This window comes from Leptopilina boulardi, unplaced genomic scaffold (assembly GCF_019393585.1).
Source record: "Leptopilina boulardi isolate dan_hultmark-lab unplaced genomic scaffold, ZJU_Lbou_2.1 LbouV2_341, whole genome shotgun sequence".
NCBI lineage: Eukaryota > Metazoa > Arthropoda > Insecta > Hymenoptera > Figitidae > Leptopilina > Leptopilina boulardi.
Window position 1 is genome coordinate 978,645 of NW_026137909.1, and position 26,218 is coordinate 1,004,862.

At 25.8% G+C, this 26,218-nt stretch overlaps 1 protein-coding gene and 1 long non-coding RNA gene across 2 annotated transcripts; both read right to left on the reverse strand.

The window, feature by feature from the left end:
• Positions 1-8,994: 8,994 nt before the first annotated feature.
• Positions 8,995-14,072, reverse strand: LOC127285699 (WASH complex subunit 3-like). The gene is made up of 5 exons (XM_051311835.1): positions 14,068-14,072; positions 12,834-13,385; positions 11,356-11,477; positions 9,348-9,545; positions 8,995-9,224 (listed from the first exon to the last, which is right to left on the reverse strand). The coding sequence occupies exons 1-5, from the start codon at positions 14,070-14,072 to the stop codon at positions 8,995-8,997; spliced, it is 1,107 nt and encodes a 368-aa protein (XP_051167792.1).
• Positions 14,073-15,420: 1,348 nt separating this feature from the next.
• On the reverse strand, positions 15,421-16,234 carry LOC127285736 (uncharacterized). The gene is made up of 3 exons (XR_007843626.1): positions 16,184-16,234; positions 16,038-16,076; positions 15,421-15,561 (listed from the first exon to the last, which is right to left on the reverse strand). It is a non-coding gene; the product is annotated as an uncharacterized LOC127285736 (long non-coding RNA).
• Positions 16,235-26,218: the final 9,984 nt, after the last annotated feature.

Sequence of the window (26,218 nt, forward strand, 5' to 3'; positions counted from 1 at the left end):
TGAATAAATTTCAAGCCACAATGTAAAATTTAATCACTTAAACGCTAAAATGATCTTACCTGTGTTTTCTTTAATGTTACAAAGGAATCCAATTGTAAATGTAAGTTTAACTTATTTAATTTTAATAATTTACGAGTATTTGCGATTTCTGCTAGTTTACGGCAGACGACATTGCGCACGCAGCATTCTCACGTAGCCAATTTAGTCCACGAATCACGTCAGCTGGTTACAGGAGAATGCTGCGTGCGCAATGTCGTCTGCACGTAAACTAGCAGAAATCGCAAATACTCGTAAATTATTAAAATTAAATAAGTTAAACTTGCATTTACAATTGGATTCCTTTGAAACATTAAAGAAAATACAGGTAAGATCATTTTAGCGTTTAAGTGATTGAATTTTACATTGTCGCTTGAAATTTATTCAATTATTATTTAACAATTTTTTTAGTTATAAAATTATAAAAAATTGTTCTGAAAGAGATTTATTCCTCTCATTTTTCTTGACATTTTAAAAACAGTAGACCTCAATCCGATTATTAGAACGGAAGATATAGCAGTTTAAATTTTTTTTGTTATTATGGCAAATCTCGTAAACTAACAAATATTTTATGCTGCAATTTACGTTAAAGATTAGTCTTACTATATATAACAAAATTCCAAAGTTTCATTGCAATCGGTTAACCTACTCCGAAAAAATCAAAATCTCACCTGGAATCGCACAAAAGAAATTTTATTTCCTAATAAAAGTTTTGTTAAATAGGAATTTTGTCATATAGAAATTCTTTTAATTGGAAATTCTGCTAATAAAAATACTTTTAACCCCTTGACTGTGATGGTACGTCTATAGACGTACATTCGAAAAAGGGCTCAGACTGTGAGGTACGTGTATACACGTACTTACAAAACAATGAAAAAAATATATTAAAAAGCATGCAGATAGGCACTGAATATACGTTTTCTAGGGTATTTTGAACGCTGAAACCGAATTTGGGGTCAAATTTTGAAAATTCGAAAACCAAAATCCAATATGGCTGCCAAAGAGTTGACAGTTTTGAAGGCTATTTTTAATAATTATAATCTCAGTGACATCCATCGTTTTCTTGAAACTAATTTCACAAAAAATGAAATCAAAGTGCTTTTGACATTGCTGATTACAAATCCTACGTTATATTTTCAAAATTCAAAATGGCGGATCCAATATGGCGGACTATTTTTCCAAAATTTTCGAAAATTAACCCAATTGACTTGAAACTTATCACTTAGGGGTTTTTGGGGTTGCTGATTACGAATCTGAATTCAGATTTCCAAAATTCAAAATGGCGGATCCAATATGGCGGACTATTTTTCAAAAATTTTAGGAAATTAACCCAATTGGCTTGAAACTTATCACTTAGGGGTTTTTGGGGTTGCTGATTACGAATCTGGATTCAGATTTCCAAAATTCAAAATGGCGGATCCAATATGGCGGACTATTTTTCAAAAATTTTAGGAAATTAACCCAATTGGCTTGAAACTTATCACTTATGGGTTTTTGGTGTTGCTGATTACGAATCTGCATGCAGATTTTCAAAATTCAAAATGGCGGATCCAACATGGCGGAAGACATTTTGAAAATCAACTGCAATTTGATTGAAACTTGTTACTCGGGGGTTTTCGGGGTCGCTGATTACGAATTCGATTAAAAATTGGAAAATTGAAAATGTCGGATTTAATATGGTGGGCGAAAAATTGGGAAAGGGGTGATTAAAATTTCGTTACGAAGCTCATGTAGAATAGATAAAAAATAAAGTATCTTTGGATTTTTAAGGTTCCTAATTAGGATTCTAAAACCAATTTTAAAAATTTCAAAATAGTGGGTCCAATATAACGACCAGCGACCCCGAAAACCCCCGAGTAACAAGTTTCAATCAAATTGCAGTTGATTTTCAAAATGTCTTCCGCCATGTTGGATCCGCCATTTTGAATTTTGAAAAACTGACATCGAATTCGTAATCAGCGACCCCGAAAACCCCCGAGTAACAAGTTTCAATCAAATTGCAGTTGATTTTCAAAATGTCTTCCGCCATATTGGATCCGCCATTTTGAATTTTGAAAATATGACTTTTGATTCGTGATCAGCGACCCCAAAAACCCCCGAGTAACTAGTTTTAAGCAAATTCGGTTGATTTTTTATTTTTTCGTCCGCCATATTGGATCCGCCATTTTGAATTTTGAAAATCTGACTTCTGATTCGTAATCAGCGACCCCGAAAACCTAAGTCCACCCATTTTCACAAATTTTTGTCGATAAAAAATTTCTTAACATTTTGGGCCCACATTCAAGATTTTAGTCCTCACATCGAAGGGGTTAAGTGAATATTCGGATAAATAGAAATTTGACAAAAGAACAATTTTGACAAATAAAAATTCTTCTTTATGATAATTATTCTAGACATAAATTTTGTTAAATGAAAATTGTATTATTTGAAAATTCGATATATTAGAAAATCTGCAAAATCAAAGTTCAGTTAAATAAAAATTCTATAAAATAAGAATTTTTTTAAATAGATATTTTTCGATATTAAAAGTGGGCTCATTGTAAAATTTACTTCTTTTAAATTCTACTAAATGTAAATTCGATAATTTTTAATTCGACACAACAAAAATTCCGGCAAGTATAATTTGGGGAATATTCATGCGTCGCCATTTTCGAACCAAAAAAATTAAGCCCGGGGCCCAATGTGAGGCCTTACAGTGAAAAAAGTAGTCTTTTGAAATGAGACCACTAATATTGTGTGTAAAAATCGTAATCCTCATAAAATTCTGCGTTCACACATGTGGTATAAAGGCACAAAATATTAGGCCCAATCCTAGAAATTAGGCCGAACATTTTTCTTCAAATAAGTGAATTTAAAAAAATCGCGGCTTATGGGGTTTTTGGGGTAACATATTAGAAATTTTAAGCTAATTTTCAAATTAGGTCTAAAGCACAATGTACAGTAAGATTTCTCAGCCCAATATTTTGGTCATATTCTTCACACGTTAAAACACATAATTTCATAGGGATTACGAATTTGATTCTGAAAATTAGAGGATTTTATTTAACAAAAACAACCAATTTTTTGGGTTCACAAATGTAGATCTTTTTGTTATGAACAAACTTTTGTCTCGAACATTTTTTATAAAAATTTGTACTTTTCGAGATATTTGCAAGTTTCCATACTTTTTGAGCAAAGTACATTCTGCGTGCTAGCGCTAGAGACACGGAGCGCCGCACAAAAAAAGCGATAATTTTTTTGCTAATTGTGATCCACGAAATTTTAAAACGGTTTTCGAATCCTTATGAAATTCCCTTTCCAATAAACTTTGGATCAACTTTCTACGACAACGAGAACATGGTTTATTTAAAAAAAAACAATTAATTTTGCAATAACAATTATTAAAAATCAAAATTTTTTAATTTTTAAATTTTCAACTAAAAGTGTATCATTTTCTGTGTAAGTAAACCAATTTTCATAAAGATCCGTTCACTTAGTTCTAAGATATTTATTTTTAACAAAAGACTACAAAAAAATTTAATTGTTTATAACTTTGAGAAATTTTTTTTTTTTGAAAAATCCTTTGGGCAGTTTTTCAACTCATAATAATGTTCTAATTTTCTATATTACCAAGCAAATACAGTTCATCTTTAATTTGGGTGATCCATTTCAGGAAGTTTTACTCATATATACATATATATATATATATATAAAATAAACCTATATAACCTAAAATAAATCTTATATAAATAAAACCTCCTAATTCTATAACTCGTTTAGCGCTCGACCGGACGGTTTTTATGCCAGTCAACGGACCAGAAAGTAAAAAAATTAAAATTTTTAAAATACATAATCCAATGTACAATAAAAATGCGCAACTTTTTTATCTTTAAAGTTTTTTTCTAAACTTAATATTGTTAATAATAAAAACAAAAAACTGAAAATTTTTCGCCTCTCAATTTAATTACTGTTTAAAAAAATCTCGTTGAAACGTGGACAAATACTAATGGATTTCAATGAAATTTGGTATGTAAATGTGTTGAGGTATAATGCAGACGATAAAACAATAAAAAGGTTTAAATTCACTTATTGTTAATTAATTTTTAATTGTAAATTGGGAAATGTCGGTAATGACGTTTTCTTTGCTTCGACGACAAAAAGTCTGAGGGGAACTTTTGGGTTTAACAAACTTCCAGTGAGAAAGTTGTTCATTAGAAACCAAAGAAGTTTTCTACGAAAGTTTCAGACCGATTGCTTAAAAATTAACGGAAATATGCATTGTTGAAAAAATTACGCGCAGCGGCTCTACACCGTTTGCAATGCAACGCTCTCGTTCCATTCACGTCAAGCATTACAGACGCATTTTCTTCCCATTTTTTCGGTACTTATTTATTGTTTACTGTTTTTGCAATAAACTTTTATTAATTTTAATTAATTAATTAAAATTTTATATTTGAAGTTAATAATAATTATTATTATTATAAAAAAAAAATTTAAATTAAATTAAAGTCCTTTACTTTATCCTGCACGGAGAAAAATGGAAAAACGAATAAAGTAACTTTTACTACTTTAAAAGTAAAACCGAAACTGTCCGTAGTTTCTGCGCATTTCTGGCAATTTTTACTACAGAAACAGTAAAGTTTACTCCAAAAATAGTAAAATTTACTCTTAAAATAGTAAAAATTATTCACGGAATAGTAAATTTTACTATTTCTGGAGTAAAAATTGCCAGAAATGCGCAGAAACTACGGACAGTTACGGTTTTACTTTTAAAGTAGTAAAAGTTACTTTATTCGTTTTTCCATTTTTCTCCGTGTGCATATGAGGCGTTTTACGCGTAATGTCCTGAGTTAAAAAATTGATTTCTCGAAAAATAGTGAAACTTGGGGAAATTATTGTCCTACGTGATAGTAAAATATCCCCAAAAAATTTTTGACTTTTTTGAAATTTTTGGGGAGATAGAGGGGGGTTAATTTTATCAGTTTTCCCTGACACCGCCTACTATTTGTGTTTTCTGTCTATAAATGCAATAAAAAAAATTTTGGCAGGTGTGTTTTTTGAAGGTTTTCTCAATTTTCTCAATTTTTTATCAATTCAATATATTCTTCCTCCGTTTCAATGATTTCAATTTTCCTTTTTTTACTGCCATATACTCCAAAATTTCGATCACATTGGCAGTATGAGTGACCGCACACAGGATATACGTGTACAATTTCTACCTGAAGATGTGCTGACAGTAAAGAGAGGAAAGAAAAAAGCAAATAATTTTTATTTTGCCCAGGGCAGGAGTCCGAAAATAAATAAATTTTATCATAATAACCCAGTTTAAATTCGTTTTCCACTACATATAATAAAAAAAAACAGGTAGTATTCCCTGCTTTTTTAAAAAACCCTTCAAGAAAAGTAAACATATAGCTCCGATTATTACTATCATTATAAATGTGAAAATTAAAAATGTGTAACCACAAAAGCCGCTTGTAATATTGGTCAGAGACAGACAATTTGGACAAAGGTACATTTATAAACAATTTTTCTCAGATAGCATTTGGCGTTTCATTTCCGAATGTTTGTTTCAGTGATGCCAGACTGCACACCAATTCCACTCCCACCATGCCGCCCGTGCGCCTCCCTCCATACGGCCACACACACAAGTATAAACCGTGCCATTACTCTTGTAGGTGTACCTATTTTTCGTTTTCCTCATATTCGCCCACTTTAGCTGAGCGACTATGCCTGTTTTTACCGACAGCCGGTTAATTTCACGCGCGAACTTTTGAATTCTTTATAATATAAATATACTTTTATTAATGTTTTTATAGATATTTATTAATAAATAATTAGTAATTAATTAATAAATAATCGATAAATAATTATTACATAATTAACAATAATTTTTAATTAATAAATTAATATTTAATAATTATTAATTAACAAATAATTATTGAATAATTATTAATCAATAAATTATAAATAAATAATTGTACCAGCACAATAATTTTAACAATAATTTTACATTTTGGTAATATTAATTACAATAAATACTTAAAATTACTCCCCTACCGAAAGAGTGGTACTGGATTGGTACTGGGAAATTGGAACTGAGGGCTCAGTACCAACTCAGTACTAATTTGGTGCATTTTGGTACTGAAATGGAACTGGGAAATTTACCTACGAAAAGGGTCGAGTTACCGTTAAAACCCTCATAAAAGTGAAAAGCGACTAGCTTTTTCAATATGTTTAAACTAAAACTTTATATTTATTTCAATATTATATTTGTTTTTCATGGATTTATATTATTTTCATACATTATTATGCATATGATATTTCCTTTGGCAGCTAAATTCAAAAATGATGTCCATTTTTTTATCAAACTTAAGGTATACGAGATAAATTATAACTTTTTTAAATGTAATTATTTTATGACAAATTTTAGATATTCATAATCTGGAAATATTAACGAATCTCAATATATATTTTTTAAAGTTGAGTTATGAAAATTACAAAATTTTTAAGCAATAAAACTCGGGTTAAAATTGTAATCCTTCAACAAAGGACCTTGGAGTCTATTGTTTAAGGAGGGATTGCAATATAATTTCCAAACTTAACTGAAATTTTCTACAAACTATTGTTTTTTTTTTGCTGTTTTACACGGATATCGTGAGAGACGCTTTGCTGTTCTAACATACCTTTAAAACTATTGTTAAAGTACTTTAAAAATGTCTTCTTATGGGTTATCAGGTAGTGGTACTGAAGTGGAACTCAAGCCAAGTCCAATTCAGTACCATTCCAGTACCACTCTTTCGGTAGGGTCTATGTCAAAAAATGTCTTTTAAAATCATGAGATTAATTTAGTTTAATTTAATTTTAAACATTTTTTAAAAAAATAATCAAATTTTTTTAGTGTACACATTTCACACATAATTAAATGATATATTATTAAACATGTAGATACATGTACAAAATGTGTAAGTAAAAATAGTATATTTCGATACAAGGGGCCAAACGAGCGTTTTGCTCATTACACGAGTAATGGGCATACGCTCGTGAGGCAACGAGTATCGAACCATATTTTTCTTTATAAGTGCAGGCATAACCTCGTTTGACAGCTACTTGCAGCTATTCAAAATGGCCGACTCCCTCATTGTGCGCGCGGACGATGAGCAAAATGTTTTGGCTACCGCTTAACGGTGAGCAAAATACTTTGCTCATCGTCCGCGCTCTTACAGCTTAGATATCGAAAATATCATCTTTTTTCGTGAAACATTTCCTGCAGTAATTAGTTGTTGTTGTATTAAAATATTTTCTGCCCTTATTCTTAGTGTGAAATTGAGTAAAATTGTGCGGAATTTTATGAAATCGTGTCGTTTAGTTCTGGCTAGTGATGCATTCGATCGACACGATATAGAAAACGACTGATTTTTGTTTTTATTTATGTCAAAAATCGATACGATAATAAATCGATTGTTTTTCGACCGAAACTATCGCTATGCAAGCGAGAGTTCCGAGATTCTCGGATCTTTTTTATTTGTACACAGAAAAAAGGATGTAAGACAATCAGTAGTTTATTAATATGTCTATTATAAAAGAAATATTTAAAAATAATTGCCGTTTTGTTAACCAAATATAAAGATAATAAATTCCTTTAAATTTTATTTAATTATTTAAAGGCATAATAGTTTGTTGGGCTAATAAAAAATATGACTAATTTTTTGATCATTTAAAACCAAAATTTTAATGTCAAAAATTAATATTAATAATAATGAACATCAATTTAATTAATAAAATATCGATTGTAGTCTATATTGTATTGAATTATTTTTTTAGTGTAATATGAAAAATGATTATTTAAAGTCGTGTTTTCTAAAATGAATTGTCAACATTAAACTTATGTTTTCTTAGTTATTTTTTAAATGAAATAAAATAGAAGCATTAGAAAATGTGAAATTTATATTTTTAAAAGATTGCAGATAAGAATCAAATTTTTATTCCATTAAAATTAAAGATTTTTTCTAATAATTAATAAATTAAATAAAACAAAATATTTTATAAGGATACTTTGTTTTAAAAAATCCAATAACAGTATTCCTAACTTAAATTACATTTTTTTAAATTTTATTTTCTTAATAAATTACAAATCAAAAGAAAAGAGTATAATAATTATATTGAAACAAAATGAACAATCATTAATGAACATATTTAAAACATAGTTGAGAAAGCCTACAATAAAAATTGTATTTTATTGCAATGAGCTAAAAGAAGAAAACTCTTTTCGGGCTGTCCAGCTATTTAAACAAATTAGCTGACGGGATGTATTGCTTCCAAGTTTATTTCGATGTTTGCGGATTGTTAGGGAACATCTAGAGAAAAGTCGCTCTACGGGTACCGAAGTTGCCTGTATGCTTAAAAAATCTCGGGCCATTTTAGATAAATTTGGATACTGTTCTTCGTGATTTTGCCACCATTCTAAAATGTCAGTACTTTTATCTGCACGATTCATATTCAAGTAAACATCAAATTCTTCTCGCCATTTTTCTTGTTTTTGGGTAGATGAGCTGCTATTTCTTAATCGTTTGCTTGGAATTTCAGATGAGAAAAGAGCTAAGGGATGAAAGTCATCATCGATATTATCATTTATCTCATTATTAGGTTGAAATTCACTTGTTGTCTCTACTTCCTTTTGATAATATTTATTCTTATAAATGTCTTCAAACTTTTTGATAGACTTTTTGGCCATTTCTTTTCCCCATTTGTTTAATTAAATTGTTCCTCTTTGTGTCTAGGATCGAGTAGTAAGACTGCACAATAAATCCAATTGGTTTTCTGGTAATGTTTCATCAATTTTTCACAAGCTGACTGAAGACCACCTTGAATCCTTAGATCAGTTACATTTTTATTTGATTTAGTCTTAAGATTTGCGAGTTCATTTACAATTTTATCAACCAACATGTTGAAGCCAACGACAACAATAGGAAGAGTGGCTTATTTTTCACCACATAATAAGTTTGATAAACTCTTAAAATATCGTAAATATTTTACGACAGACTCAAGAAGATCCCAATCAGATTCTAATATTTCTAAATTGTAAAACAGCGGATCAGTTTCGCACAATAAAATCAACGCTTCTTTAAGCTTTAAAGTTTTATCGATCATATCGTGTGTCGAGTGCCAACGAGTTTTTACATCAATTGTAGGTGTTAGCATTTTAATTCCTACAGTAACACAACAACACTTTAATTTTTGTTGTAATTTTTCTGAATACTTCAATTTTATAAATAATGTTTTTAATTTTGCTACTGGTGAAACATCATTTGGTATGTCAATATCTTTTTCACTTTCCTGATCATTGTTTTTGTAGTGATCGTCATTATTAAAATGATTGTCGTGATCGTTATCATTTTCGTGATCATCATCATTATCGTGATCGTCACCATGATCATTTTTGTAATCGTCCAATTCTTCTTCTACCTCGCTTTCAATTTCAAAGTCAGTATCTACTTGTAAATTTAACTCCTTTAATAAATCTTGGACCGCTAAATTCAAAATATGTGCGAAGTATTTAAAATGCAAATCTTCGGAAGAAATATCCAGATTTAAGAGTGATTTTAATTCAGAAATAAAGGTTTAGTTAGAAGAGGCGTTATCCAAAGTAATCCCCTGTGTACTTTATTTTCTAAACCATACTCCTTTAGAAATTTATGAAACGAATTTGCGGTACTTTTTCCAGTATGAGTTCCGTATGATGGAATCAAATCTAACGTTATGGACTGTAGATTCCATTTGTCATCTATGTAGTGTCCTATAATTAAATTATTTATTTTACTTACAATTTATTTACTTTATTTATCTTTTATATACAATTTACAAATTAATCTAAAATTAATTAATTAAACCACTTTTAATGAAATTTAGATTAAATATTAAATGAAGCTTAAATAAAAACATTATAATTAAGAACTGTATTAGATAATGTGAACTTTATATTTTCTTTTATATTTTTTATTTTTATTATAAATTATGTTTAAAAAATAAGTTATAAAAGGAATTAGGACCGATCTTAAAGTTTCAAGGCTAAATTTTTATTTATATTAAATAACTATAAAAATATTTAATTAATGCATGATCTTTCGATTCAGTTGAAATTATATACATTATGTTTATATTTAACATTTATAATTAAAATAATATATCAGTAAAAAAAAAGAATTGGGAATAAGAAATATATAATTTAAAAAAAATAAATGAAAGCGAAGTGTGACAGATTCACCGACGATTTTATCAAGTGAGTAGTGTTCATATGATAAATTTACCATATGAGTAGTACTCACATGGTAAAATTGTCGGTAAATCTATCACATTTCACTTTTATTTCTTTTTAAAAAATTAAATATTTCTTATTCCAAATCGGCTTTTTAGACTTCAAAACATTTATTCTTATTCATTTATAATGCAAACTCGAATAAACAAACGTCAATTCAAATGTTTAAGAGAAAAGAATTCACGGTAAGAAAAAAATAATTCACCGTAACGTTCCAATTCGGTTTTTTCGCCAAACCGCATTCAGCTTAAGTTATTAACAATTCTTTTTGCTTACTCCTAATTCTTTTTTTTTACTGGGATAATATAATATAATAATTAATGTAGTATTTAACCTGTTATTCCATTGAATGATTTTTGTGCTATGGAAGTTCATCCATCTACAGTAAAAGATATTTTAGAAGAGATTTTTGTAAAATTTCTTTCACTTTTATTTGTAAGTCCGTAAATTTTTGATCAATCATGATTCGCAGCTGATTACGTTTAGGCAATACGGCATTTTTATTCAAATAGCTAAAATATTGTTGTGTTATTTCATCGTTGAAAAAATTTATAGGCAAATATTTTCTTGAAATCAATTCAACAGTCATGTCTTCTAGTTTTCTTTGGTTAAACGTCTAAACAATATGAAAAGTTAAATGTTTTTTATAATTTTAAAATAGTAAAACATTTATCATTATTTATTGATTAAAATTTACGTTCGCATCATTTAATATATTTTAGTTTAATTTATCAAATTCTTATTTCTATATCATTTGACATTCAAAAATGTGACTATTCAAAACTATTCAACTATTCAAAAATGTGACTATTAAAGTTTATTAATTTTATTTAGTTATAATAATACTATTTTAATTCATTTATAAAGTTTAATTATTACTTCTGACGTAGCTGGCGATTTATCTGGAAAAGCCTTGGTGAAATATTCCTTATGGTATAGTTTAAGGTGCCTGTTTGTCCCGGCCGTGTTTCCATCTTTCATTTTAATTATTTTGATTGTTTTATCTTTTTCTAAACATAATTTACACTTCGCGAATTTATCATTTTCTTCTGTATGTCCGAATTCAAATACTTCCATCATTACTTCTTTCTTCTTTTTTGCACTCGACGAAAAATTAATCTGACCAGGCTCCAAATGAAATTCTTCACTGAATAATAGGTTAAATATAGTTATCAATTACATAATTTTAATATTATTATTATCATTATTTTTTTTATTTTCAAGGTTATTTAAAAACATAAAATAGTATCTTTAAGCATTTTGAAATAGAAATAATAATTATTTACCTCGAGGCAGATCTTTTTTTTAGTATTACTACTATCCGTATTTTCTTCCGTCATAGTAGAATGTGTACATTAAATTATTTACAATTAATAATTAATCAACCATGCAAAACCGAGATTATCGTTTGTAATCGCTCGGAATTTTGACACGACGCGATATGTCAAAAAACAATTGAATGAACGATATTTATTTATTTTATATATTTCGAAAACGATTTTTTTATACCGAGATAATTGAAAATCTCGTATCGTTGTGCATCACTAGTTCTGGCGAAAATGGTTAATTTTGCTTCCTCGTGGAGGAAGCTTTGTAGTCCTTTCGTTTATAAAACTTTTCAAAGTGGCGGAAACAAATTTTTTTCTTTATAGAAACATGTTATATGAGATCCTGATCAATTGTCCGAAAGGATGTATGTGTGTGTGTATGTGTGTGTGTGTGGATCCCTTTTTTGTTTAGAAGATAACTTTAACAGGTTTTAATGGATTTAGATAAAATTTGGTAGGCTCATTTATCATATTAATATCTCAAATCTGACCGAAGGATTTTTAAAAATACCCAAAAAAAAAAATTTTATCGTCTTTTTTCCAAAAATTTTTTTTTAATCGAAAAAATTTTTAAATAGAAAAATTTAAGGTTATATTTAATAAAATCGTATTCCTTACGTCAAGACGAATCGATCGATATATATATAAAGTATACATTTGAAGTAAATTTAAAGAATTAATGAAAGTTAAAAAATAAAAAATTCACATTTTGGCCAAAAAATTTTGTGATTTTTTAAATTGAAGTTTATATACGAAATAATTGTATTCCTTACGTCAAAACGAATCGATCGATATATATAAAGTATACATTTGAGGTAAATTTAAAGAATTAATGAAAGTTAAAAAATAAAAAATTCACATTTTGGCCAAAAAATTTTGTGATTTTTTAAATTGAAGTTTATATATGAAATAATTGTATTCCTTACGTCAAAACGAATCCATCGATATATATAAAGTATACATTTGAGGTAAATTTAATAAATTAATGAAAGTTAAAAAATCAAAAATTCACATTTTAGCTAAAATGTGAAAAAAAAATTCTAGTTTATATATAAAATAATTGTACTCCTTTTTAAATAAATTTTTTAGCAATTACAAAAAATAACAACTAATAATAATTTTTCTTAAATTTTGGGAATTGTGCTTGGTATTCTGATTGAGGTGGTGGATAATACGTTTGTGTTGGTGGATATTGTGCCTGTGGTGGTGGGTATTGTGCCTGTGGTGGTGGGTATTGTGGCTGTGGTGGTGGGTATTGTGCCTGTGGTGGTGGGTAGTATACCTGTGGAGGTGGGTATTGTGCCTGTGGTGGTGTGCAGTGTGCCTGTGGAGGTGTGTATTGTGCCTGCGGAGGTGGATAGTGTGCTTGTGGTGGTGGATATTGTGCCTGTGGAGGTGGATATTGAGCCTGTGGAGGTGGATATTGAGCCTGTGGAGATGGATAGTTTGCCTGTGAAGGTGAATGTGGTGTCTTCGGTATTTGGGTATTTGATGAGAATCTGTTGTATTTTGTGGGTCGTCTGTATGGTGTTGGTCTTGTGTATGGTACTGGTCTTGAGAATTGTTCTGGTCTTGAGAATTGTTCTGGTCTTGAGAATTGTTCTGGTCTTGAATATTGTTCTGGTCTTCTGTAAGATGATAATTGGGTGTATGGTTTTGATACGGTATATTGTTTATTGTGTTTTCCTGTGAAATTTCTTTCTCCATAATAGTACTCCTTTCTCTTTCTGAAATTAACAAATTAATTGTGAAATAAAAATTTAATTAATATATTATCTTTATTTTATGAAACTTATTTTTTCTGGTAATACCAAAAAATTTTTTAAAATTTGTAAAATTGACATATTCATATGTCTTTGAAAAAAAGTGTTCCATTGTAGGTCAGTCTCCCCTATATATATCTCAATTAATTAAACAAGTTGTAAATTCAGATGTTCATTACATGAACATTTTTCCTTCTCTTTACGATCAGCAAAAAAATTTGCTTCCTCGTGGAGAAAGCATTAACATTGAAATAAACATACATAAATAATATAATAATATAAACATTTGAGTATTCATTTGAGTTTGGAATAATTAATTTGAAAATGATGAAAAAATTATTTCTTTGAAAAATTGACAAATTTATTACAAATGCAATTGTTAAATCCCTGTAAATAATTACAGAAGATTAAATAAAATATCCAGTTAATTGAAAATTTTGTTAAATTTAATTGTAACAATTTTTATATTTTAATAAATCTTATTTTTTTACTTTTGAAAATAATTTTGAAATAGGTGTAATATAAAATATAAAAAATTATTGAGATATATATAAAATAACCTTCTTTGTTCCTTTTCCTTTAACCTTCTTTTCGAATTTCTTTCAGCATTTTTTCCTGGATTTTGTTTTTCTTCAGCATTAAGTACTTCATTCTCTTTTTTTTTTAATTTCAATTTGTTCTTTTAAAAGATTATCGGATTCAACGGTTTTATCATTTTCTCTTTCTTTATCTTTTCTTTCTTTATCATTTTCTAACTTATTTTTTTCAAAGAAACTTTTGAAAAATTCAAACACTATAAAAGGTTAAGTTTATTGAGATATAATATAATAATAAATAATAAAAATCTTAACTTTAGTTTTAATGAACATAACAATTTGCAAAAAAAAAAATAAAAATCTTAAAAATAAAATAAAATCTTATAAAAATCTCTCAACTTTAGTTTTACAAAAACATAACAATTTACAAAAAAATAAAAATCTGAAAAATAAAATATAAATAAAATAAAAAATAAATATAAAAATATAATAAAATCTCATAAAAATCTCTTAAATTTATTTTTAAAAAAACCATATAAGAATTTACAAAAAGAAATCTTAAAAATAAAATAAAATCTTATAAAAATCTCTCAACTTTAGTTTTACAAAAACATAACAATTTACAAAAAAATAAAAATCTGAAAAATAAAATATAAATAAAATAAAAAATAAATATAAAAATATAATAAAATCTCATAAAAATCTCTTAAATTTATTTTTAAAAAAACCATATAAGAATTTACAAAAAGAAATCTTAAAAATAAAATAAAATCTTATAAAAATCTCTCAACTTTAGTTTTACAAAACATATAATAATTTACAAAATATTTAATTTTTTTAGTTTTATAAATTATAAGTTTTATAATTAAATTTTAAGTTTTAATACTACTTACTTACTAATAAATGTTTTTATTATAAATAACTGATGATATTTTTTAACTTTTATAATATATATATTTTATTTATTCTTAACTGCAAGCACTGACAAATTCGATAAGTGACAGTTAACAAATTGATTGTTTTTTTATGATATATATATATAGTTCACATTGCATAACCAATTAGAACTTTTTAAAAATTAAATTTCAAATAAAAAACTTTAATTAATTTTTTTAGAATTATCAGAATAATTCTTTAGTTTACATTCTTTTATTAAAATTAACATATTGTCTGAAATTATTTACATGTTTTAATTTATTTTTATTTTATTTTTTTTATTTCAATTTTACATTACAATTTAAAATATTTTTTAATTAAAAAAAATTTTTAAAATGCCACTGGAAATTTTAGAATAATTGGAAATTTAATTTTTTACTTGTAACTACAATTTTTTAATTTATAAAAAATAATAATTTTAATAAATTTATTTTTTTTACTTTTAATAATTATTTTTTATTTTATCATTAAAAATTATATTTTATTTATTTTATGATTAACAATTATTTTTTATTTTATGATTATGAATCGGCTTTATTTTTTCTCATCATACTTCTGCTGCCATTCCAAAAAATTTTGTATTATTAATATTATTTTTTATATTTACGAATTGATTTTATTTTTTTCCTCCCATTTCAATAACGCTTCCAATACCTCCTCATCAGATTCTGTTAAATTTATCAATTCCAGAAAAGGAGTTATTAAATAATAATAATAAGAATAATAATAATTAATATGATAAACATTAAATGAAAATGTTTTATGAAATATTTATGAATTTTTTTATTTTTAAAGTGTAAATTGTTTACAGGGAAGTCAGGGAAATGTCAGGGAACTTCAGAAAATTTCATTCAAAGTCAGTGCAATTTCTGTAAATTTATACAAAAATTAAAATTTTTTGTAAATTTAAAAATTTTTTAATCTAAAAAAATATGAATGGTTTTTATTACCATTTGTTACTGCCATTAGAAATTAATTTATTGTTAAATATGACAGTAACCATATTTTTGTCTAAAGAAAGTAGAAATAAGGTTATTAAAAAGTTAGGGAAAAATCAAAAAATGTCAGGGAGGAGTCAGGGAAAAGTCAGGGAATTTTTTTCTAAATCATTCCTAGACACAACGAATTATTTTAAATAACTTACCAATATAATCCTCTTTTTTATTTTGATTAATTTCCTTTTCTGAAAGAAATTTATAATTATATATTTTTTCTATTTACAAAAAAAGTAATAATAATATTATTATTTTTTTAATTTAATTATAATTATTGAATAATAAAAAATTTTACCATTTTTAAATTTTTTATTTTCCAATTCTTTGGAGTGTTCCAATTTTCTTTCTGTAAATTTATTGCCATATTTAATATTATTATATTTATTATTATTATTATTTTATTAATATTATTATTATTATTATTATTATTATTATACATACTTTTATCATTATTATCATTATTTTCCATTTTATTGTGAATAATATTTTTATTTTTTAATGTCAAATTAATTATGTTTCTCTAACTGCTTTATAAAACTATCGAATTTTTTTCATTTTTTTTAAATTGTAAGGCAACTTCATTACTATTATTAAAAAAAAAAAAAAAACTGTCAAATTATTATACATTTATAATTAAGAATAATTTTGACAATTTGAAATATAATATAAAAAATATTAATGCCAAAAAATATACAAAATATCCTCTATACGCTAATCCTCTTTGCAATATTATTAAAAAAAATTCTTGATTTCAAAAAAAGAGGGTAATATAACCGCTTCTTGACAAATTGAAATTATATAAATATAAAAAAAATATTGATACTGAAAAAATATATAAAAATTGATTATCTTCTCGAAAATATTATTATAAAGAAAAAATTTTGGATTTAAAAAAAGAGGGAAATATAACCAATAAAAATTGTCATACAGAGGTAAATAATATAAATTATTGCAAAAAATAATTATATTCTTCTATTATAATGTTTTTATTGAATATTCTTTAAATAATAGTAATTATTATTATGATAATAATAATAAATTAACTAATAATAATGAATATAATTACAAATAATTACATTTCTTCATATTTATATTTAATTTTCATATTTTCATTGTAGAAAAGTTTTAAGATAAATATAAAAGGAATGAATAATAAGTAAATTAAATTAATTTAATACATAATTATATTAATTATCTATAAATTAAAAAAAATAATATTATAGAAATTAATAATTTGTGAAATATAAATGTTTTTCATAATATTTATGTATAAGGGCTGTTCAAAAAATAAAAAATAATTTTATTTTTAAAGAAATTAATTAAAGAAACTTCTAATCATATTTGTTTAATTTTTGCTATAAATTTTCATTTTTTGCAAATTTTTAAAAAGTTCCCTGATTTTTAATTAAATTCCTTGGCATTCTCTGAATTTTCACTGACTAAAAAATTTCCCTGATCGGTGTACACCCTGACTGAATTTGAGTTCTTTATATCAAAAGATGTGGCCACTAGGGGGGGATATAAGCATTTTTAGTAAAAATTCATCGGTTTTCCTTAAGGGTGGCACCACCTCTCTATTTTGAGTCCTTTAAATTTTAATGATGCCAGGGTGTTAAATATTTTTTCTTGCATCATTTGGGTCCTCAAAACATACAGAATGGTAAAGAAATTTTTTTTTAATTTTTGACTATTTTAGAATTTTTATTTTTTGAAAAAATTAAAATTTTTAAAAATCCATACGAGAGATTCTAAAGAATCATGAAACAAGCGAGTCGACAAAATCTGACGAAAAAAATAATTCAAATTGCGAAAGAAGATACAAATTAAATAGGAGAGTGCAATGATGTAACTCATATTTTTCATCTTTTTTTAAATATTAAAATTTTTCTATACGAGAATGGAAGAAGAAGAAGAACTTAATAATTAAAAAAGCGTGGAAAAAATTGTAAAAATTGGGAAAGAAAATAGATATTTAAAATATTAATTTTTTAAGACTAATTTCTAAAATGGTCAAAAATTAAAATTTTATTTTTTTGACATTCTGCATATACATACCCATATGATGCAAAAATTTTATTATTAAAATTTAAACGACTTAAAATAAAGGTAGTGTTTTCCTTTAACAACGCTATGATTATCAACTCCAATCATACTCGCTATATTTTTTTCTAATATGTACGTAAAAATGTATTTATTTGAATCCCTTTAGATTCCAGATTCGTGATTAGCGACCCAAAAAACCTTTAAGGGGGGTGCCTACTTTAGAAGGTCAAAAAATTTGTAAATTTCAGGAATTTTTTTTCAAATACATTGAAATAAATTGATAAAGATTTTGTGGATGTTTTCTTACATATTTAAGCCTTTGAAATATAATTTTTTCATTACAAAAAATTTAATAATAAAATAAATGTCAAAATTTGGGTGATTCTCCGCGTCGCGCACAACGAAATTAAAAAATATTTCTTATAAATTATCATTGCTCCGGTAAGTTTACTATAAATTACCAAAAAAATTTCTATAATTTACCCCATAAATTTCCATAAATTACCAAAATCAAAAATTTTAATTGTCGTTCGCGCTACATATATTTTTATAAATTACCGCTAAAATTTCAATAAATTACCAAAATCCAAATTTTTAATTGTCGTTCGCGCTATACATATTTTTATAAATTACCGCATAAATTTCCATAAATTACCAAAATCAAAATTTTTACTTGTCGTTCGCGCTATAGACATTTTTATAAATTACCGCATAAATTTCCATAAATTACCGAAATAAAAATTTTTAATTGTCGTTCGCGCTATATATATATTTTTTTGAATTATCCCAAAAATTTTCATAAACATTTTAAATCAAATTTCAACTATTTTATAGAATTCAAAAAGCAAAGAATTTTTTTTTAAATTTGTTTAAAAAAATTAAAAAATAACAAAAAATTTTTCCTGACCACCATGGATATTTATTTTTTGACACTTTATCTTCAAAAAAGCCTCGCTGCTGAAATTTTCCCATTGCGTCCAATCTAGGGTTCAAAATTCTTATCAAAAACAAAAAATCAAATTTTTTTCTTAGATCGTACATTATTGCTTTTTGTATGAATGAAAAGATTAAAAATAGAAAGTTAAAATTAAAAATTTTACATGACTTTAAAAAATAATTTAATTTTTGAAAAAAAAATTACTTTTTTTAAAACATAATGTTAAATTTGACTGAAAATTTTTTTTTATTAGATCCTAGAATAGATGCAATGGGAAAATTTCAGTAGCGAGTATATAACGTTTATTTTATTATTAAATTTTATTTTTTTAAATAAAAAATTATATTTCGAAGGTGCAAATGTATAAGAAAACATCCACAAAAACTCGTATTAATTTATTTGATTACAGGTCATTCAATGCGTTTGAGAAAAAATTCCTGAAATGTACACATTTTTTTTCCTTAAATAAAGTAGGCGCCCCCCTCAAGGGGGTCACCCCATGTGATGGCATCTATTTTTTTCATTTTTGCGATTGTTTTTAAAAACTATGAAAACATAGAACTTGAAATTATTTACTGCAAATTTATTGACATTTCAACAAGTACAAATTATTTCAAGTAAAAATATTTTAATGTTTTCGACTGATATACAAGGAAGTAACTTTGATTAATAGTTTACAAAGAAAACTACTTGACCTTTTTCAAGTATTCTAGTTCGGGTGATAGCCACACATATGCTGAACATGCCTTGTAAATTTGATCAAAATTGGTAAAGTGGTTTCTGAGATATCATGGACGCTAGTTCGAAAAAGTAGTTTTGAGAAAAATGCGTTTGAAAGGTTAAGTACGCTTAACCACGCTCTTGAACACAGTGGTTTATCAGTGCTATAATTTTGTAATGACGTTGTATATCAAAAAATCGCTTTATCCACATATTATACATATGTTATTGATGAAATTTATGCAAAAAATAGATTTTTTGAACCCATCACACATGGTGATCCCCTTAAAGGTGCAGTGATCCGTAAATTTTTTTAAAAAATTTTATAAATATATAACTGAATGGTTTAAAAAATATAAAATTTTATTATTAAAATTTATTATTATACTAACAAGTAACACTACCCAAGTGCCACCTCCAGATTGATTTTTAACCATATACGTCTTAAAGAGTACCAAAAAATATACGATACGTAATTTTTTTTAGCGTCTGCGATGTTGATTTAAGGGATGAAAATAGGGGTTGAAATATTCAATTTTTATTAATCTAATAAAACGAACTGACATGCTTAGTGGAATAATTTATGAAAATTAATACTCTGCATAAAGGCAAATTATTAAAACAAGCATGGACATTACAATAAATGATTGTTTCTATTGTTTAAACAATAACCGTTTAAACAATAAATTGTTCAAACAATAAGTAAATAAATAATTTTAAATTAAATTATACTTTATACTCATTAAAAGTATAATAATCTTGATTGCAAAAAATTCACTTTAGTGCAATTAAAAATTCTTTGCAGATTAATTAACCCCATTAATCATTCCAAAAATTGTTTATTAATTTAAAAAATTAAATTAATTAAAAATTTTACATCATAATTTTAATTTTATTTTAATTTTATGTGGCACTTGGGTAGTGTTACTTGTAAGTTTATTATAAAAAGTTTAATGCAAGATGCTCAAAAATAGGTCGCCGAAGTATTTTGAAAGTTTATATTATTATTTTCAGATAATTCTTGGAGATTTATTGACGATTATAATTATATAATTGATTTACCATCACATTTCCAAAACAAAACAATAAAAAAATCTGGCCATTCTAACTCGTATTACAATTAATGCTGGTTTTGTAATATATTTTGATTTAAATTTATAAAATCAAAATTTATTTTTGTTATAAACATTTTTTATAAAATGGTTATCATTAAAAGAAAAAGTATCGATCAATATAGAAAAATTATGAAAGACAATATGAAAAAAAAGAGAAAAATTAATAAAGAAAAGCTTTCCTTGAATGTTTTGCCAAAAGATAAAACATATTCTAAATTATTTAAGAATGCCAAACATAAAAAATTATTAAGAAATGAGGTGGTTTATAAAACGAAAGAATCTATTAAAAATATGGCACGTAATAAAATATTACGAAATAATTTTGTTTATCGTGATAGAGAATCAATTAAAAATAGAAATCGCAATAATCAATTACGAAGCAAAGAGGATTACCAGGAGAGGGAAAGACTTAAAAATATTAAGCGTAATAATATTTTACGTAGTCAAAAAGATTACCGATTAAAGGAAATGGCTGAAAATAAAAAACGTAATAAAATATTACGTAATAATATAATTTTCTCAACAGCAGAAAAATTATTAAATATAGAACGAAACAAAGTTTAAAGATCAAAAAAAATTTATTTAAATAGAGAATTGATTAAGAACAATGATCGAATCAAAATTTTACGAAACAATGAATCTTATTTAAAACGAGAATCTTCTTTAAACAGAAAACGTAATAAAACTATGAGAGAAAACAAATTTTACAAGAGTAGAGAACTAAAAAACAATATTGCAAGAAATAAAATTTTAAGGGAAAACCAAAATTTTAAAAATCGAGAATGTACGAAAAATAGTATGCGCATTAAACATTTAAGATCGGACAATAATTTTTCAGAAAAAGAAAAAATTAAAAATCGATTAAGAATAAAACATTTAAGAAAAGATAGTTCTTTTTCCAAAATAGAAAAAATTAAGAATTGCAATTATAAAAAAATGAATGATTTATGTAATATTGAATCTGTGAAGAAGAGGGAAAAAAAAGAAAAAAAGATCAACGGTTAGATGAACTTCTTTATTTCCGAGAACGTTACATGAGAAATATAAAAGAAAATTTAAATTTAAATAATGAACATTATTATGAAAATAAATTGATATATGACTTTATATTGGAAAGGAAGTACGGTCCAACTGAATCATGTGTTTGTTGTGATAACTTATTTTTTTCCAGATCATTAGTTCCATGGAAGAAAGAAAATATTGAAGTTAAATATATTTTCTAAAAATGATTTGGAGAATTTTTTTTCATTTATTATAAATAACGATTCGAATTTAATTTGTAAAACTTGTAAAAGTTATGTAACTAAAAGTAAAGTTCCTAAAATGGCAGCAAATCATAATTTGAAATTTCATGACGTTCCAGAAATTTTAAGAAGTTTATCGCCGGTTGAAGAACGTTTAGTATCACCAATAATACCATTCGGACAAATAAAGCCATTGTTACCTTTTTCAATAAATTCTCAATTATCTTTAAAGGGTAGCGTTGTAAACGTTAAAGTTGAAATTAATGAAATGATCAATGTTTTGCCAAGAAAATTTAATGAATTGTCAACTGTTCAAATAAAACTTAAGAGACACGAAGATCATAAATCACATTATATGTTTGAGACGATTAAACCATCAAAAATATGCGAAGCTTTAGAGTATTTAATAAATACTCCTTTGTATATAGAAAACGAAATAAAAATTGATGAAAATTTTTTTAAATCTTACGATAAATCATTTGAAAAAGAAATTAATTTCATAGTTTCTCCACGAGATGAAAAATATATCAACAAAGATAATGATATTAATAATAAAAAACATAATCTCAATGTGGAAATGATGAATGAATTTAATGAAATTAAAAGTGAATTTAATAATGATGATAATTTGAACGATGAAATTAAAGATGAATTTAATAATGAGACTAACTTGAATGATAATGATGAAGTTCTAATTATTGATAGAAATAAATTTGTTAGTAATGATATAATCAATATTGCTCCTGGTCAAGGAAAATTCCCGCTTCCATGGCATATTATGAAAAATATTCAAGAACTTTCATTTCCATCAATATATGGTGGATTCCCTATGGATCCAGAGGAGAAATTAACATATTCTGATCGAATAAAATCAGAATGTCGACGTACTGATCGTCGGGCGTGTAATCCTACAAACATATTATTTATGGCTGATAGAAAGATTGAATTATCTGTAAATTCTAATCTTAATATTTGTTTAAGGAAACATAAATTAAAAAATTGTATAAATGCAAAACAAGCTAAAGATGAAGATTTTCTCAGTAGTATAATTAAACACGATGATGGTTTTCGATTTTTAAATCATGTTAGAGGATCTCCTGCGTATTGGGAATATAAGAAAAAGAAATTATTTTCCTTAATAAATTTATGCGGAATACCGACATTTTTTATTACATTTTCTGCAAATGAAAAAAACTGTCCAGAACTTATAAAAATATTATATAAATTAAAATATAGTAAATCTATTAGTGTTACTGATGCACTACATTTAGATCTAGATATAAAAACTAAATTAATTCGTGATGATCCAATAACATGTGCACGATATATAGAAAATAAATTTAATGAAATACGAAAAGTTTTAGAAAGTAAATATGGCCCATTTCGTGAGAATTTTGTAAATGATTATTTTGAACGAAGAGAATTTCAATCTAGAGGATCAGTTCATACCCACAATCTTGTTTATTGCAATAGTGCACCAATTTTTGACATTAATAATAATGGTTCTCGCCTTGAATGTACGGAGTTCATAGATAATTTTATAACATGTCAATATGATTCAGAAAACCCTTTGATATCATTTCAAAGACATTCTCATACACAAACCTGTTACAAGGGGTTCAAAAATTTAAAAAAATGTAGATTTGACTTTCCCAAGTTTGTAATGAAGGAAACTCTCATTCTTGATCCTTTAAATGAAATTGAAAAAGAAAAAGATTCAAAGAATAGAAAATGTATTTTAAAAAAGATTAGAGATTTAATGGAAATGTATTTTGATAAAATAACTTATATATCATTTGAAGAAATATTGGTTATCTTAGAAATTTCAGAATCAGAATATATTGACGCTATTAGATCTTCCTTAAAAAGAACTAAAATTTTTATAAAGCGACGAAGTCAAGACGTTTCAATTAATGCTTATAATTTAAAAATTTTAAATTTAATGGAATCTAATATGGACATTCAGTTTGTACTAGATCCATTTTCTTATGTGTCATATATGATAAATTATGTGACAAAAATTGATGCTGGTCTTTCAAAATTATTACGTGAAGCAACAATAGATGTTAAAAATGGTAATATTGATTTAAAACAACAATTAAAAAAATTTGCAAATATATTTATTAACGGCCATGTGTTATCAAGTCAAGAAGCTTCGTATCATGTCCTATCCCTTCCATTATCAAAATGTAGTAGGTCTGAAATTTATATAAACACTGTACCCATTGACCAAAGAGTGAGAATGTTAAAGAGAAAAAAGGATTTAGATACATTAGATGATGATTCTACAGATGTATACTATTCAAACATATTTGAAAATTATTCTAAAAGACAAGAAGCATTAAAAAATTTATGTTTGGCTGAATATGCAACATCTTTGATAAATCATAAAAATTTTGATAATGAATTAAGCGATAATGATTTTTCCGAAGAAGATAATATTAAAACAAGAAAAAAAAGTAAAATTTTAAGGTATAGAAAATATAAAATAAGTCAAGATAAAAATAATTATTTTCGCGAACAGATTCTTTTATTTCTACCCTGGAAAAATGAAAAATTAGAAGTAGAAAATGTAAACGTAGAACTGGTTTATGATCAAAATCTTACACTTATTCAAAATAATCGTAAAAAGTTTCAAATTCTTGGTGATGATGAAATTGAAAAAGCTTTAGAAGATGCAGAAGCAGAAAAATATTCTGATTCTGACAATGATGAGAATGATAAAGAATTAGAAAATAATTTTAATGTTGACATTTTTAATCAATTTAATCATGGAAAAGATTTTGAGAATCCTTTCAAAAATGAAAATAATTTCAGTAAAAATAATAACAGAATAACTATTCCTTTAGTTACAAATTCAGAAAATATAAATGAAATTATTGACGAATTAAATTTAAAGCAAAGAGTGATTACTACACACATTTTACATTCTTTTAAAAATGATAAACTTCCCTTACGAATTTTTATAAGTGGTTCAGCTGGAGTAGGTAAATCGAAAACTATAAATGCGATTTATCAAGTAATATCAAATTATATTAATGAAAAAAAAACAATTTCAAATCCTGATAGTGCAAAAGTATTATTATGTGCTCCTTCTGGTAAAGCTGCATTTTTAATAAATGGAGTCACACTCCATACAGCTTTCGCTTTGCCTATAACACAATTTGGTGGGAAAGTTCAAGAATTGTCATCTAATGTTGCAAATAGTTTACGCGAAAAAATGAATGACGTACAACTTTTAATAATAGATGAGGTTTCTATGGTTGGCAGCACAACTTTAAACAGAGTTGATGTTAGATTAAGACAAATTAAAGGAGTTAATGATAGTTTTGGTGGTATTTCTGTAATTTTGGTTGGAGACCTAAATCAATTGCCACCTGTTATGGACAGATCAATTTATTTAACACCAAACACTTCTGATCTAAGCATATTATCATGTAATCCTCTTTGGGAAGAGTTTGAATTTTTCGAGTTAACTGAAATAATGAGACAAAAAGATGAAAGAATTTTTATTGAAAGTTTAAATAACTTAGCAAGTGGGACAATTTCTTTAAAAGATATATCTCTACTTTCAACTCGACTCGTAACAGAATCTGACGTTCCAAAAGAAGCCATAAGATTATTTACAGAAAATAAATTTGTTGATATATATAATGAAAATAAAATTAAAGAAAATTGTAATTTATGTTATCATTCTAATGCAAAAGATCATATTCTTGGTAATAAAATTGATATAAAAAAAATTAAATATTTGCAAAAAATTATGAAAAATAAAAGTAGAATTCAATGTGCTGGATTTTCTTATAAATTAAATTTAAAGTTTGAAATAAAATACATGATAATTACTAACATAGAAGTTGCTGATGGACTAGTAAATGGGGCATGTGGGACATTAAAAAATATAACATTTTCTGATGATGGCACACCATCAATATTATGGTTAGACTTTTATAAAGAGACTGTAGGATCTAATAGTCGTCGCGCTTATAAAGAATTTATGGTAAAAAGTAATATAGCACCAAATCTAGTTCCCATAATTAAATCTTCAGTTCCAATTAATATAAATGAAAGAATGGGTTATAAAATAATAAGAGAACAATTCCCTTTAGTTCCGGCGGAAGCTATAACCGTGCATAAAAGTCAAGGCCAAACTTACAATGAAGTTTGCATAGACTTTCGAAACAGTTATCGACTTACTAGATCTATGGTTTATGTTGCACTTAGTAGAGTCTGCCATTTAAATAATTTGTATATTTTAGGCAATTTGAATT

Excerpts from the sequence above, each read along its gene's own strand:
- LOC127285699 (XM_051311835.1), bottom strand. Across the intron at positions 11,478-12,833 it reads CAATATCCACCAACACAAAC|TGAAGAATTTCATTTGGAGC; the intron begins GTATTATCCACC and ends CCTATTATTCAG. Across the intron at positions 9,225-9,347 it reads CAAAAACAATGATCAGGAAA|GAATTAAAATGCTAACACCT; the intron begins GTGAAAAAGATA and ends GTGTTACTGTAG.